Source organism: Furipterus horrens, unplaced genomic scaffold (assembly GCF_987537825.1).
Source record: "Furipterus horrens unplaced genomic scaffold, mFurHor1.1.pri manual_scaffold_4, whole genome shotgun sequence".
Classification (NCBI taxonomy): Eukaryota; Metazoa; Chordata; class Mammalia; order Chiroptera; family Furipteridae; genus Furipterus; species Furipterus horrens.
Window position 1 is genome coordinate 122,608,741 of NW_028327174.1, and position 16,151 is coordinate 122,624,891.

At 36.8% G+C, this 16,151-nt stretch overlaps 1 protein-coding gene across 7 annotated transcripts in view; it reads right to left on the bottom strand.

The window, feature by feature from the left end:
- Positions 1-16,151, bottom strand: part of FANCC (FA complementation group C) — a 306,042-nt gene that overhangs the window by 76,236 nt on the left and 213,655 nt on the right. For 6 of the 7 annotated variants that reach the window (XM_090274026.1, XM_090274029.1, XM_090274024.1 and 3 more), the window contains one exon: positions 7,699-7,863. The exons of the other annotated variant lie outside the window; for it this stretch is intronic. In XM_090274026.1, coding sequence (XP_090130152.1) covers positions 7,699-7,863 — 165 coding nt within the window. The remainder of the gene's footprint in view (positions 1-7,698; positions 7,864-16,151) is intronic. 7 annotated transcript variants of the gene reach the window in all.

A 16,151-nucleotide genomic window follows, 5' to 3' on the forward strand; every position in this document is an offset into this window, starting at 1 on the left:
CTGATAAATATTGATGCAAAAATCCTCAACAAAATATTAGCAAACCAAATCCAAAAATACATTAAAAGACTCATACACCATGTCTATAATATTGTGATTTATAAGAATAAAAATATATTTGGTCTTCAATGCTGTCCCTGGCACAAAGTTTCTAAAACCCTTGGAATTTTCTAAGCGATGAGAACTGTCAAGATGTCTCTTGTTATGTTAATGAGGTAACTTTTGGATTTTACCAAGAGATGGGGGCTGGTTGCCATGACAATCAACCATGTGACTACAGGGTCTGAACTTTCAGTCCACCCCCTTGGATTTCCAGAAGGAAAAAGGGGCTAGAGGTTGAATCAATTGTCAATGGCCAAGGTTTTAATCAATTATGCCTATTAATAAAGTGTCAATAAAAAAACCAAAGGATGAGATTCAGAAAGCTTCCGGGTTGCTGAACACATGGAGGTTTGGGGAGAATGGCACACTGTTGGAGGAAATCAGGCCTCTGAGGAAGGACATGTTCCCATGCCTTTCTGCCCAGGTGTCCTGTGACTCAGATAAGCAAGCTGGCCTTGCTGACACCTGCAGCTGCAAGCTGTATCAGGCCACTGAGCCGTGGTATCCTGAGAGCAAAGAGACCTTGCTGAGCACTCCATCTCCTTGCCTTATAGATAACGTCTTGCTTGAAACCAGACCTAAGGACAAAGTTATAAATCCTTAGGAAGTTAAAGCCTCATCATATGTTATCCTGCTTAACTTTTATAGATAATGATTATGTTCTGTAAATTTTTAAAATTCTTTACCTTGAGCCTGTTCTCATTAATCTATTTTTAGTATCATGTTAAACTGAATAAAAGGATGAACTTCTGCTCTGCTGTTGGCTGACTTGCCTGAGCATGCAGCAGCCCCCCCCCCCCATTCATCCAAGAATTCTGTCTGCTGGAATTACCTCAGCGTCACTGATTACATACAACACTACATCTACAGCACACCTGGAGAGGTGCGTGGAAGCTCTGTACTCTTTCCCCATGTATCTCTTCTACATGGTTGTTCTTCAGATATATCCTTTTATAATAAACTGGTAATCTCTGAAGTAATACATTTCTCCATGTTCTGTGAACCACTGCAGCAAATTAACCAAACACAAAGAGAGGTTATGGGAATCTCTGGTTTATAGTCTGTCGGTCAGAAGTATAAGTAACAACATGGACTTCTGACTGGCGTCCTGAGTTGGAAGGGATCACTCACTGGAACCTCCAATTAATAGCAGGTTGGTCAGAAGTACAGATAACAACCTGGGCTTGCAACTGGTATCTCAAGTGGGGGTCAGTCTTGCAGGACTGAGCCATTTACCCGTGGAATCTGATGCTCTCTCCATGTAGATGGTGTCCTACTGAATTGAATTCTTGGACACCCTGTTGGTGTCTGAAAATTGCTTGTTGATGAGGAAGCCTACACACACACACACACACACACACACACACACACACACACACACACAACTGGGTCCAGGAACTTAATTTAATGATCGAGTGAAATTTATTCCTAACATACAAGGATGGTTCAACATCTGCAATTCAATCAATGTGATACACATTAACAAAATGAAGGATAAGCCCTGGCTGGGTGACTCAGTTAGTTGAAGCATCATCCCATATACCAAGAAGTTGCAGGTTCAATCCCTGGTCAGGGAGCATACTTAGGTTACAGGTTTGATTCCTGGTTAGGAAATGTATGAGGAGCAACCAATTGATGTTTCTCTCTCACATTGATGTTTCTTCCCCCCCGCCCCACTCTTTTCCTCTCTCTCTAAAATCAATAAAAGCATATTCTCGAGTGAGGATTAAAAAAAAAAAAAGATAAGAAGGTTGTATCATTTGAACAGACACAGCAAAAAAGCATTGAACAAAATTCAACATCCATTCATGATAAAAACTCAACAAACTGGGTCTAGAGGAAATGTATTTCAACATAATAAAGGCCATGTATAACAGCTGGCATCAAACTGAATGATGAAAACTGAAAGCTTTTCCTCAAAGACCAGGAATAACACAAAGACGGGCACTCTCACTGCTTCTATTCATCATAGTACTGGTGGTCCTAGCCAGAGCAATTAGGTAAGAACAAGAAACAAAAGGCATTCAGTTGTCAAAGGAAGAAGTAAAACTGTCTCTATTTGCAGATGATAGGGTATTATGTATACAAAACACTAAAGACTCCACCAAAAATCTGTTACAACTAATAAACAAATTCAGTAAGGTTGTAGGATACAAAATCAATACACAAAAATTAGTTGCGTTTTTATACATTAACAATAAACTATCTGAAAAATAAATGAACAAAAATCCCATTTGCAATTTTACCAAAGAGAATAATATACCTAGGAATAAATTTAACCAAGGAGGTGAATGATCTGTACACTGAAAATTATAATATTGATGAAAGAAATTGATGTAGACACAAATAGATGAAAAGACATACCATGCTTATGCATTGGAAGAATTAATGTTGTTAAAATATCCATACTACCCAAAGCAATCTATAGATTCAATGCAATCCCTATCAAAATTCTAACTAAATTTTTCACAGAAACAGAAAAAACAATTCTAAAATTTGTATGGAGCCACAAAACACCCACAAAAGCCAAAGCAATCTTGAGAATGAAGAACAAAGCTAGAGGCAGATACTTCATGATTTCAAATTATATTATAAAGTTATAGTAATCAAACCTATTGGATTGGCATAAAAACACACACATAGATCAATGGAACAGAACAGAGAGCCCAGAAATAAACCAACACATAAATGGTTAATTTAATTACAAGAAAAATCCCAGATTATCTTATGGGAAAAAGACAGTTGTATTAATAAATGGCACTGACAAAACTGAATAGCCACATGCAAAAGAATGAAACTGGATCCCTACCTTATACTGTACACAAAAATCAACTCAAAGTGGATTAAATAACTGAATGTAGGGCCTGAAACCATAAGACTCCTAGAGGAAAATATAGGGAGTAAACTCCTTGACTTTGGGCTTGGCAATGATTTTTTGATTTGATAACAAAAGCAAAAACAAATAAGTGGAACTACATAAAATTATTGTAAAAAAACATATGCACAGCAAAAAGCTTCTACACCATCAACAAAATAAGGCAACTTATGAAATAAAAGAAAATAATTGCAAATCATATACTATCTGACAATGAGTTAATGTTCAGGTATATCAAGAACTCATACAACTCATCTGAAAAAAAAATCTTTAAAACAGAAATAAGCAGAGTAACTAAATAGACATTTCTCCAAAAAAAAAAAAAAAAAAAAAAAGACATGCAAATAAATACCCAAGAGGTAAATGAAAGGTGCTAAACATCCCTTATCACCAGGGAAATGCAATCATCTCATACCTATTAGATGACTATTTGATGACTATCATAAAAAAAGACAAGAAATAACAAATGCTGGGGAGAATGTGGAGAAAAGCAAATCCTTGTGCACAGTTGCTGGGAATGTATATTGGTGGAGCTGCTATGGAAAAAAGTATAGAGGTTTCTCAAAAAATAAAAACAGAACTACCATATGATCCAAAAATCCCACTTCTGGGTATATATGTCCAAAGGAAATGAAAACAAGATATCAAAAAGATATCTGCACTCCCACACTTATTGCAGCAGTTTAAACAACAGTCAAGATATGGAAGCAACCTAAGTTTGGATGAATGGATAAAGAAGATGTGAGAGATATTTACACACAATGGAATATTATTCAGCCATAAGAAATCCTTTCATTTGTGACCACATGGATAGACCTTGAGGGCATTATGCTAAGTGAAATAAGGCAGACAGAGAAACACAAATACTGTATGATATCACTTTATCTAGACCCTAAAAAAGCTGAATTCATAGAAACAGAAACTAGAATGATGGTTCCCAAGGACTAGGGGGTGAGGAAAATGGGGGGATGTTGGTCAAAAAGTATACAAACTTCCATTTACAAAATAAATTAAGTTCTGGGGATCTAATGTACAGCATGGTGATTACAGCTAATGATACTGTATTATATATTTGAAAGTCACTAAAAGAGTAGAACTTGGATGTTCTCACCACAGGAATGATAATTATGTGATATGAAGGAGGTATTAGCTAACTTATGATGGTAGTCGTTTTGCAATATAAAAGTGTATCAAATTAACTTGTTGTACATCTTAAACTTATACAGTGTTATATGCCAACTATATCTCAATAAAGCTGAAAAAAATAAGATGTAAAAAATAAATTAAAATTCTGACATTTTCTCGTTTCTACATGGAAACATAACAAGGAGAACACCTGTCTTTTTTTTTTTTCAATATTTAAAATTTTTTGAAAAATTTAAAAATTTTATCCAGATTATTTTAGGTATATACAAGGTTTTTCCAGAAGGTATCCAGCCATGTACTATGAAAAATAGACACATTTATTGAGGAAGATACAAGATACAAGAAACACTGTACATAGGACAATGACTCCTCAGTCCACTTCAAAGTAGGCACCTTAGGACCTCACACAGTTCTCCGAATCTCCATCAGCTGCACCATCATGTTTTCCTGAATCTCAAATCTCTTCCCTTTCAAAGGTGGTTTTAGTTTTGGGAAAAGCCAGAAGTTGCAGGGTGCCAAATCTGGGCTGTAGAGGGGCTGAGTCACCTGCGTTATTTGATGTTTCTTCAAAAAACTCCGCATGAGACGTGATGCATGAGCAGGCGCCAATCACCAGTTGCCCATAGCTGCGGCCTTTTGTATTATTCAAATAGTTTCCATGGAGGAATGTTCAAGCTTAATGCAAAATCTGATGCATTTCATTGCTCTACTTGCTCAGTCAAATTGAATGCGATGGCAAAACAGTACATGTGCTCACTCAACAGCATCTACTGACCCCACTGACTAGTACAGCGAAGTCATCATTGTTCATGCATGCACATTCCAGTCCACTTTCCTTGGTTCCCAGGTTACACTGATGTCATGCAAACTGTTTTTGTCATATTAACAATGGCTGAACCTTTTCCAGACAGACCTCATATTTATATGTATATTTATATTAAAATCTTTATATATGTGTATATATATTTTAAAAATTAAAAAATTTTATATTTTATTCAAAATTATAATAAAATTTATATTTTCTTATAGTTAAGAATGCATCAGTGGCTTTACAAGAGGGAATTAATAGATCTATTTTCTCAGATCTATTGGGAAAAGATGTAACCATATATCAGATTTCTCTGCCTCATAAGTGGGAAATATCTACTCCAAAGGAAGTGGGCTAAATTCTAAATGAAAAGAAATATGAGGAAAGTCTTTTTTGTTTTGGCTTTATAGATGTTAATAATATGCCTTATTGTGTCTTATTCAATAGAATGTTTTCAAATACTATTACAGTGCTAGTTAATTACAACATCAATTTGAGACCTATCATTCAGTCTCAACAAGGATTTAAACACTTCAAATGTAGATGTGATGAATTAATATTTCATCACCAGAGTTGTCCTTCTGCCTTAATATGTAATTTCTAGATATGGCTGGACTAATTGTGTTGCTTTTATTCACCTGGTATCAACACCAACAAAGGACAGGAGTTCTTTTAGGTGAACTTAGAGATACACACATTATACAGAAATACTTAAATGTTGAGTAATGATTTTGAATGACACAGCTTTTCTTAGAACAGCCATGTTGATGTTTGCATCACTGTGCAGAAGCAACAATGGTAACAGTGTTGTACCCAGCACAGATCACAGAAGGGACAGTGGTCACTATATCCTTCATGACTACATACTCCCAGTCAAAACGCTGCCAGTTTCACATAAAAGTGTGTTTGATGAAACAGTATAAAATATTAGTTTTATTAAGTTTTATCCTTGAGAATACTTACTAAAAAGTTCTGTGTGGTAAAAAGAAAAGTGTGCATAAAACATTTCTGTTACATAACAAAAAATATGCTATTGTCTGAAGGAAAAAGCTGCGAGATGAACTTGCCACTTTTTAAAATGGAAACCTAAAAGAATGACTGGCAGGCAAACAGTGGTTATTCAGATTTGAGTATTTGACACATACCTGCTCAAAAATTAATGAAGTGACCCTATTATATGAAGTACAATAACTGACAGTATTTGAAACCAATGATATACTTGAGTTTTTAAGTAGAAATTAGAATCTTGGAAAATTTATTTCGCCAACATGAGCTTGATAAGTTCCCAATACTTAAAGACACTATGGATGAGATTGGTGGTGAAAGGAATGAATTAATGTAAATTTTGTTACTGCAAAATGAAGTACATCGGTGTTTGGAAGATCTGCATAATAACAAACCAGTATCTTCCAAATGAACCATGAACAGGGCTACGAAGTCCTACTTGGATAAAAGACCCATTAAAAGTGCAAGATACCAGTAGGTTTTAATGGATCAGTATGAAAAGCTTATTGATATAATTTCATATTCTACATCACAACTAACTTTAATAAAACCACATTTTCAAAATTTGGTGAGGTATGCAAGGAGAATATCCACAATTATCTGGGATAGCTATTAAAAATACTCCTACCTTTTCCAACTACAGATCTATATGAAGCTAGATTTTCTTCATACACTTTAACCAAGACAACATATCGCACCAAACTGAATACAGAATATCTGAGAACCCAGCTATCTTCTTTTAAGTCAGACAATAAAACAGATTTACAAAAATGTAATAAAAAAAAATTCCACTCTTGTTTTGCTTGGAAAAGGTCATTGGTTTTCATAAAAATATGTTATTTGTGTTAACATGTAATCAATTTATTGTTATTTTTTTAAAGTAAAATTTTTGTTTGTTTCTTGGGAGTTTTCTGATTACTGCTTCAATTCATTAGTTGTTACTGGTCTACTCAGGTTTTCTGATTCTTCTTTATTCAGTTTTGGAAGATTGTGTTTCTAGAAATTTATCTGTTTTGCTCATGTTGTCCAATTCCTTGGCATATAATTGTTCATAGTATTTTCTTACAATCTCTTGTATTTCTGTGATATCTAGTGCCTATCAGTAGATGAGTAGATAAAAAAGCAGTGATATATTTACACAACAGAATACTACACAGCAGTAAAAAAGAAGAAACTCTTTACATTTTGCGACAGCATGGATGGACCTGAAGAATATAATGCTTAGTGAAATAAGCCAGGCAGTGAAAGACAAATACCATATGATCTCACTTATATGTGGAATCTAATGAACAAAATAGAAACAGAAGCACAGATACCTGGAATAGACTGACAGCTGCTGGAGGGGAGGGGACAGGGAACTGGATGAAAGAAGGTGAAGGGATTAGCTAAAGAACATATATGCATGACCCATAAACAGAGACAATGATGGGGGATTGATGAAGGGATCGCCTGAGGGAGGGGAGGGAGGATGGTGGAGGTAGGCAAAGGGAGAAAAAGCAGGGACAACTCTAATAGCATAAACAATAAAATACAATAAAAATTAAATATAATATTTTAAACACTTATATTTTAATTTCAAATATGATAAATATTGACAGCTATCACCCACATGTTTAAAAAGCTGATTGGGAGGATCCTCAGTAATTTTTAAGAGCACAAAGTGGGTAATGACATGAAAACATTTGAAAACTGCATTTCCAACATACGGAAGTATTCTACAAAAAAACAAAATTGGATGATAGGATAAGTGGACACCACTTACAGCAAAAAGGCCTCATTCACAGCATCAAAGAGCTCAGGCCAGAGCACTTCCTGAGGTTCATTTCCATGGTAGGTGAGCAGAGCTTCCAACAGTGGTTCAAAATCCGGCAGAGTAACAAGTGGGACACAAACTCGTGACAGGGACCTTACTCGTTCAGGAGTCATTCTATAGAGTAAATAAGAAATACTTATCCAATATTAGGGCCACATGTAACTAAAGACAGAAAAAAAATCTTCATGCTGAAAAGGTTGATGACAAGTCACTTGCTCTGCCCCTCACATAAAGAGGACTGTCCTAATACCATCTATGGACACTCTTACTCAATTCTCTAGAAAGAAGCTCTAACTGCAGTTCCCATGTTAACATCACTCATTTTCAGAACTTTGGCGTAACTCACTATGGGTACCTTCAACTTTTACACACCATTGAGTCAGCTTTGACTCCTGGCAACTCTATGAGTAATGTCCACAATATCCTGTCCTCACAAGCCCTGCTCAGCTCTTGTAGACTCACATCTTCTTTTATGGAGTCAATCCATCTTGTATTTGGTCTTTCTCTTTTCCCACTGCCTTCTGTTTTCCCCAGCATTATCATGTTTTCCAGAGAACCCTGCCTTCTCATGAAGTACCCAAAATAGGACAGTTTCAGTTTTGTCATTTTTACCTTCGGCAATGTTTCAGACTTAATTTGCTGTAGGATCCACATATTTGTCACTAAGTTACCATGCCCAAAACAGAACTCTTGAATCCTTTCCCCAAATGTTCTCTTCCCCTGTGCTCCCTATCTCATTTGCTCAAGCCAAAACTCTTAAAGTCCATTCTTGATGCCCCTTATCTGATCCAGCAGTCAATACTGTCAACTCATCTACCTCTCAACACTTCTTTTCTTACCCTCTGATTCACTATCACCTTCAGCCTGGGTTACTGTAGGAGCCTCTTTTCTCCCTGCTTCTGCCCTAACCCCCATTGTTTATTATCAGAACAGTTCCAGCAACTCTTTAAAAATTCAGATCACTTCACTTATCTGTTCAAAGCTTTGCAATGGCTTCCCATCTCACACGGAGTAAGCAGTTTTATACCAACCACTAAAGCCTTCCATGGTGGGGCCCCTCCTGTTTTTCTGGCTTCACTTCCTTCCACTCTTACCCTTGCCTATTCTGTTTCAGCCTTACAGGCCTCCAGCTACACCAGATAAGACCTTGTTGTTCACTCTGCATGGAACACACGGCCGGCTCATTCATTTCACACTGGGCTCAGCACCAGTGCTGCCTTACGTGAGGGTGTCCCTGACCATCTCATATAAATGCACTAAACAAGGTGGAGTCAATCAGCATATGTGGCAATTTAAATTTATTTAAATAAAATAAGATTTAAAATTGCATTCCTCAGATGAACTCACATCAAGTGTTCAATAGTTATATGAAACTAGTGGCTTATAGTATTGGACAGTATAAATTTAGGACTTATCCATTACTGCAGAAAGCTCTACTGGACAGCAGAGTTTAACACAACAAGAGCCCTCCCACCTCACTGCGTACTTGCTATGCTCTTGCCCTATTTCACTTTTCTTCAGAGCACTAAAATGCATCTATTTGTTTTATCGTTCATGGTCTGTTTCTTCCTGCTATGTTATCAGCTCTATAAGGGCAGGTACTTTTTTCCTATTTTGCTCACTGCTCTGTTTCTAAAATGTAAGGCAACTCCGTACACATATTACATGCTCAAGAAATAAATGTTCACAGAAAATGAACTAGAGATCCATATAATAAAAGTCTGAAATGTATGCTATTAGGCATTTTTCTAGGAATTTTCATATATAACCATAAATCTATAAATTTAGTCTTATGTTCTGTGAAACACAAATGTAACCACAATATAGAACACATAATGTCCTTCATTTTTCTTGCTGCCCATTATTTTTAAAAAATGTGTGAGTGCTATAATTTAACAATGTCTCTATAGGCATTTAAGTTGTTTCTAACTGTTTACTATTATAAACACTGCTGCAGGGGTACCCTTGCACAGGCCTATATGTGCCCCATGTGAATATTTTCCTATTACATCCCAAAAGACTACCGAGTTAGCCCTGGTCAGGTAGCTCAGTTGGTTGGAGCATTCTCCTGATATGCCAAGGTTGTCGGTTCAATCTCTAGTCAGGGAACACACAAGAAGCAACCAATGAATGCATAAATAAGTGGAGCAACAAATCAATATTTCTCTCTCTCCCCCTTTCTCTCTCTTAGATCAATAAGTAAAAAATTAGTAATAAAAGAAAAAAAGATTACCAGTTTATTTTTCTACTCTTGCCAGTGATGTTATTATCAGTATAATTATTTCTTGCTAATCTAGACAAAATTATCCCATTCCTTTCATTTGTATTTTCCTGATACCTTACTTTCAAGATTAACTAGGCTTGTTACTTACCCACTTGTATTTCCTCTTCACTGAATTTACTTTTATTATTATTATTTTGATCCTAACCCAAGGATGTTTCTATTGATTTTAGAGAGAGAGGAAGCAAGGAGTGGGGAGAGAGGCAGACAGACAGACACCGATGTGATAGAGAAACATCGATCTGTTGCCTCCCTATGCGCCCTGACTGGGAATCCAACCCACAACCTAGGTTATGTGCCCTAAATGGGAATTGAACCTCAAACTTTTGGTGTACAGGATAATGCTCCAACCAACTGAACCACCTGGCCTGGGCTCTTCAGTGAATTTGGTTCTGAATTAATGTACTTAGTGGTATTCATTCAATAAATAGTTTTGAACCTTTACTATATTCAAGGCTTTTTGCAGAGTTTGCGACACGAAAGCAAAGACGAAGTCTCGCGATGGAGAGAGTAAAGTGCCAGATAATACCAAGTGCCATGCTGAAACACAAAGCACAATGAGGGGTTAAGTAATTTACTGAGAGGGACATTTGAGCAGAGATCTCAAGAAAGTGTTCAGACAAAGCTTGTACGTGTTTGAGGGGGTAGGCAGACACAAAGCAAATACAGAGGCTATCAGTACCTGAATACACACAGAAGCCGAGGCTGCGAGACCACAGTGGGTGTGGGGGGAACGAGGAAGTTATAGACTTTTGTAGACTACTGTAAGAGCCTGTGATATTCTTTTTTATAACTTATTTTTATCAAAATTATAGATGTGACTGCCTTAAATAGTCAAACACCTCTTCAGAGAGTATGAGAAACAGCTGTTTTTGCAAGAATATTCACTCCCGCCCATATTTTCTGATCTCAGAAGCCAAATTCATTCTTTCAATATCAATATGTTGTTTTTCCTGTGTTTAATGACTTATTTGGCTTGTTTGCTCATTTTTCTTTGCAATGATTATTTTAACCCCAAACTTCCACCTAAGTGTGTAATCTTGTAATATATTCAGACATATCTGACATTCTACCATTTTTATCTTTTCAAATAAATTTTTCTTATAACATTTTAACCTGTTCTAATCTAGACGCTGCTTTTTACTCACTCTAGAGTTACTGTCTTCGGATCTCTATCCTATGAATTTCCTTCACTTCTCTCCTGGGTCCCCTACTTCTTTCTTGGTTTTCTTCTTATTTGGCAAAAGGTATATGAGAGGCAAAGTAACTGAACTGTCTGAAGATATCTTTACTCTCACATTTGATTGATACTTTGGTTGACTATGGAATTTTAGAGGCTAAATGTGGTGGAGGATAAGTGGAAGGTACACCAAGCTCCTCCGAGGACCAAAATGAAGTTACAACTAAATTATAGAAAAAACACCCTGAATAACCAACTGAACACTAGCTGGAGGGAAGCCTTATAACCATGGACAGATGGAAGAAGAAATATCACCACAATGTGACTCGTAGGGAGTGCGGAGGAGGCACGAGAGGACTGGCTGGGCTCCCATAGGTGGCAGCTTAAGTCCTAGAGGGATATTTCAGTGGTTGACAGTTCCCTCTGAGAAGTGTGGGGGTCTAAACTCCAAGCTGGGATCCCTGGCCTACAGCACCAGAACCAGGAAAGGATCCTAGATAACATCCAGCTGTGAAAAGCAGCAGGGTTTCAGTCTACCAGGGAGAGATGGCTGGAGATGCAGAGAGCCTCTTCAAGAGGAAACACACCAAATTCCTCTTGCAGCCACTTACCCTGGGCTCTGGGGGAGGGAGGGCAAAGTGGACTAAAGATGCTTGAGGAGAGCCTGGGGCTGGTGGCTCTGAAGAGTGAACTGAAGGACCCTGTGCTGGGTCATTCCCCAAACTGCAGAAGCTATCTATCTGGTACAGAGTGCTTCCCTCCAAGTGGCTTCCTGCCTGTGGGGAAGCAGTAGCCCCACCTGCAGGAATTATGCTGCCCGCCCTGTGGTGCTTAAGAGCTGCTGCTGAGGAGTACAGCTGGAAGACATTCACTCTTTAAGCCTAATAGAAAGCTTGCAGGCATATGCGAATCTCTGAGAGCTCTGAGACAGTAGCGGACCCACCCCAGAAACCAGTGCTGATAAAAGCTGACCTTGTTGCGCAGCCTGGTTCTTTCTGCACACACCCAGGCCCAGCAGAGGGGGCCACAAGTAATGGATGACTGATAGCTCCAAACAGGTTGCCCAGGGCAAGTCACAGACAGGGTTTGACTTAGGTATGCACCAGAGTCTTGCAGATCTACCTAACAGATAGAAACAAACTCAAAGAGGCAGCTAAAATGGGAAGACAAAGAAACAGATCTCAAATGAAAGAACAGGAGAATTGTCCAGGAGAAGAACTAAATGAAATGGAGGCAAGCAATTTATCAGATATAGAGCTCAAAGTAATGATTATAAGGATGCTCGAAAGCATGAAAAAGACATAGAAACCATTAAAAAGTACCAGTCAGAAACAAAGAATTAATATCTGTAATAAATAAGACACTGGAAGGAATAAGCAGTAGGTTAGATGAAGCAGAGGATCAAATCAGTGATTTGATAGACAAGGTTGAAAAACACACCAAAGCAGAGCAGGCAAGAGAAAAAAAGAATTTTAAAAAATGAGGAGAGCTTAAGAAATATCTGGGACAACATGAAGCATAACAACATCTGCATCATGGGAGTACCAGAAGGAGAAGGGAACAAGCAATAAATTGAGAACTTATTTGATGAAATAATGACCAAAGACTTCCCTAATCTGGTGAAGAAAAAAGACATACAAGTGTAGGAAGCTCACAGGATCCCAAACAAGTTGGACCAAAGAGACCTGCACCGAGACACATAATTAAAATGGCAAGACTTAAAGACAAGGAGAGAATCCTAAAAGCTGCAAGAGAAAAGCAGACAGTTGCATACAAGGGATCACCAATTAGACTATCACCTGATTTCTCAACAGAAACATTTCAGGCCAGAAGGGAAGGGTGTGAAATATACAAGTGATAAAAAGCAAGGACCTACATCTAAGGCTACTTTACCCAGCAAGGCTATCATTTAAAGTCAAAGGAAAAATACGGAGCTTCCCAGACAAGGAAAAGCTAAAGGAGTTTGTTAATACCAAACCAGTACTGCAACAAATGTTAAAGGGCTTGCTTTAAGAAGAAGAAGAAAATGAGAAAGAAAAAAAAACAAGAAAAAAGTAGTCTAACAATAAAATGGCACTAAATACATAATATATCAGCAATCAACTTAAATGTGAATGACTTAAATGTTCCAACCAAAAGACATAGGGTAGCTAAATGGATAAGAACAAGACCCATATATATGCTGCCTCCAAGAAGCCCACCTCAGATAGAAAGACACACACAGGCTAAAAGTAAAGAAAGAAGATATCATGCATATGATTTCCATATCTATGAGTTTGATCCTGTTCTAGCTGTTTGTTTAGTTTGTTTATCAGTGGGGATGGGGGAGGGAAGAGAATGGGGGGAAAATGTAGAGAGATCAAGAAGCATAATTGGTAGGTACAAAATAACGGGGATGCTAAGAATAGTAAAGGAAATGGAGAAACTAAAGAACTTATATGTATGACCCATGGACATGAACTAAGGGGGGGACTGCTGGAGGAAAGTGGAGTACAAGGTGGAGGTGGGAAAAGGGGATAAATTGGGACAACTGTAATGGCACAATCAATAAAATATACCTGAAAAAAAAAAGAAAAGAAATTCTTGTGGAATACCAGTATGCCTCTTGCAAAAAAAATTTTTATAAGATATTTCATGCAAATGGAAAGGAAAAAAAGAAGCTGGGGTAGCAATACTTGTCTAGAAAGAAGTAGGCTTTAAAATCAAGGCTATAGTAAGAGACAAAGAAGAACACTACATAACAATAGAGAGAACAATCAACAGGAGGATATAACCGTAGTAAACATTACTCACCCAACACAGGAGCACCTAAATATGTAAAGCAAATCCTGATGGACATAAAGGGAGAGATCAACAGAAATAGTCGCAGTCAGGGATTTTAAAACCCCATTGACTTCAATGGATATATCTTCTAGACAGAAAATCAACAAGAAGACAGCAGCCTTAAATGACACACTAGACCAAAAAGATTTAATTGATATCTTCAAAATATTTCACCCCAAAGCAGCAGAATATACATACTTTTCAAGTGCACATGGAATATTTTCTACGTAGACCACATTTCAGGACACAAAACAAGCCTTAATAAACTTAAGAAGATTGAAATCATATCAAGCATATTCTCTGACCACAATGCCATAAATCTAGAAATCAATCACAAGAAGAACACTGAAAAACACAAAAAGACATGGAAGCTAGATAATATGTTATTAAACAATGAATGAGTCAACAGTGAGATCAAGCAAGAGATCAAAAGATACCTTGAAACAAATGAAAATGAGAACACAACAATAAAAGATCTACAGGACACAGGGAAAGCAATCCTTAAAAAGGGAAGTTCATAACATTACAGGCCTATCTCAGAAAAACAAGATAAAGTTCAAATAAATAATCTAACTTTACACTTAAAGGAACTTGAAAAGGAACAACAAACAAAGCTCGAAGTGAGTAGAAGGAAGGAAATAATCAAGATCAGAGCAGAAAAACAAAATAGAGTCTAAAAAAATGAAACGAAAGATCAATGAATCCAGAGTTGGTTCTTTGAAAAGATCAACAAGACTGACAAGCCTTTAACCAGGCTCATCAAGAAAAAAAGAGAGAGGACCCAAATAAATAAAATCAGAAATGAAAGAGGAGAAATAACAACTGACACACACACAAAATAAAAATGCGAAAGATTGTAAGAAAATATTATGAACAACTATATGTCAACAATGGACAACCTGGATGAAATAGATACAATTCTTAGAAACCTACAATCTTCCAGAACTAAATCGGGAAGAAAAAGAGAATCTGAATAGACAGATTATACCTAGTGAAATCGAAGCAGTAATAAAAAAAACTCCTAACAAACTAAAGCCCTAGACCAGACTGCTTCACAGATGAATTTTATTAAACATTCTGAGAAAAACTAACAACTCTTCTTCTCACACTATTTCAAAAAATTCAAGAGGATGGAAGTCTACCTAGCTCATTTTACCAGGCCAGCATTATCCTAATTCCAAAACCAGATAAAGACACTACAAAGAAACAAAAGTATAGGCCAATATCCCTGATGAACATAGATGCTAAAACCCTCAACAAAATATTAGCAAACCAAATACACCAATGCAACAAAGAGATCATATACCACGATCAACTGGGGTTTATTATGGGAATGCAAAGTTAGTACAACATTTGCAAATCAATAAATGTGATTCAATATGTAAAGAAAATGAAGGATAAAAACCACATTATCATATCAATAGATGCAAAAAAAGCATTTGATAAAATCCAGCACCAATTTATGATAAAAGAAAGCTCTCAGTAAAGTGGGAATAGAGGAAATATACCTAAACAGAATAAAGGCCATATATGACAAGCCCACTGCCAGCATCATACTCAATGGGTGAAAACCACAAGCATTCCACTTAACATTGGGAACGAGACAGGGCTGTCCTCTTTCAACTCTCTTATTCAAACATAGTACTGGAAGTCCTACCACAGCAATTAGACAAGAAGAAGAAATAAATGAATTCAGCAAAGTAGCAGGATACAAAATTAATACCCAGAAATCATTATTAGCATTTTAATATGCTAATAATGAACAGAAAGGGAAAATAAGAAAACAATCCCATTTACAATTGCTTCAAAAAGAATAAAACACCTAGGGATAAATATAACCAAGGATATAAAAGACCTGTACTTGGAAATCTATAAGACACTGAAGAAAGAAATTGAAGAAGATACAAATAAGTGGAAGCACATACTATGTTCATGGATAGGAAGAATTAACATCATTAAAATGTCTGTACTACCCAAAGCAATCTATAGACTCGACACAATTCCTATCAAGATTCCAATGACATATTTCATAGAACTAGAACAAACACTTCCAAAATTTATGTGAAACCACAAAAGGCCCTGCAAAGAAACAGTGATCCTGAGAAAAAAGGACAAAGT